Source organism: Chaetura pelagica, unplaced genomic scaffold, assembly GCF_000747805.2.
Source record: "Chaetura pelagica isolate M959 unplaced genomic scaffold, ChaPel_1.0 scaffold438, whole genome shotgun sequence".
NCBI lineage: Eukaryota > Metazoa > Chordata > Aves > Apodiformes > Apodidae > Chaetura > Chaetura pelagica.
The window spans coordinates 1,130,993-1,131,372 of NW_009954113.1; the positions used below are offsets into that span (position 1 = coordinate 1,130,993).

General features: G+C 67.9%; 1 protein-coding gene across 1 annotated transcript in view; it reads right to left on the reverse strand.

The window, feature by feature from the left end:
• The window catches only part of GRID2IP (glutamate receptor, ionotropic, delta 2 (Grid2) interacting protein), a 46,541-nt gene that overhangs the window by 19,722 nt on the left and 26,439 nt on the right, over positions 1-380 (reverse strand). Inside the window, exons 12-13 of the mRNA XM_010002603.1 lie at positions 266-365; positions 4-45 (exon numbers count right to left, since the gene is read on the reverse strand). Of these exons, the coding sequence (XP_010000905.1) occupies positions 4-45; positions 266-365 (142 nt within the window). The remainder of the gene's footprint in view (positions 1-3; positions 46-265; positions 366-380) is intronic.

Genomic DNA, 380 nt, shown 5'->3' on the forward strand with positions numbered 1-380 from the left:
GGCGTCGTTGGTGACATAGCTGCCCTGGTCATCGTGGAAGCTCATCTGGGTGAGGGAGAGAGGAGAGGCTGGAGGTGGCACCTCATCCTCCGCCCAGCCAACCTTTGGGGGGTGGTTCTGCCCCAGCCTTGGCCCCCTCAGCCCCGCAGAGAGCCCCAGGACGTGTCCCCAGGAGCTCCGCACCCACCCCGGCGTGGCACAGGCTGCACAGGGGATGCTCCGTGGCACAGGGACCGTGTGCCAGCCAGCCCTGTGCCGTGCTCACCTCCTCGTAGTCATTCTCAGGGGTGAGAAAATCATCCACGATGGTGACGCGGTGCCCCAGCTGCTCGCTGAGAGCGTCCCGGAACCGGGCGGTGTCGCGGCTGCCGCGGGGCACG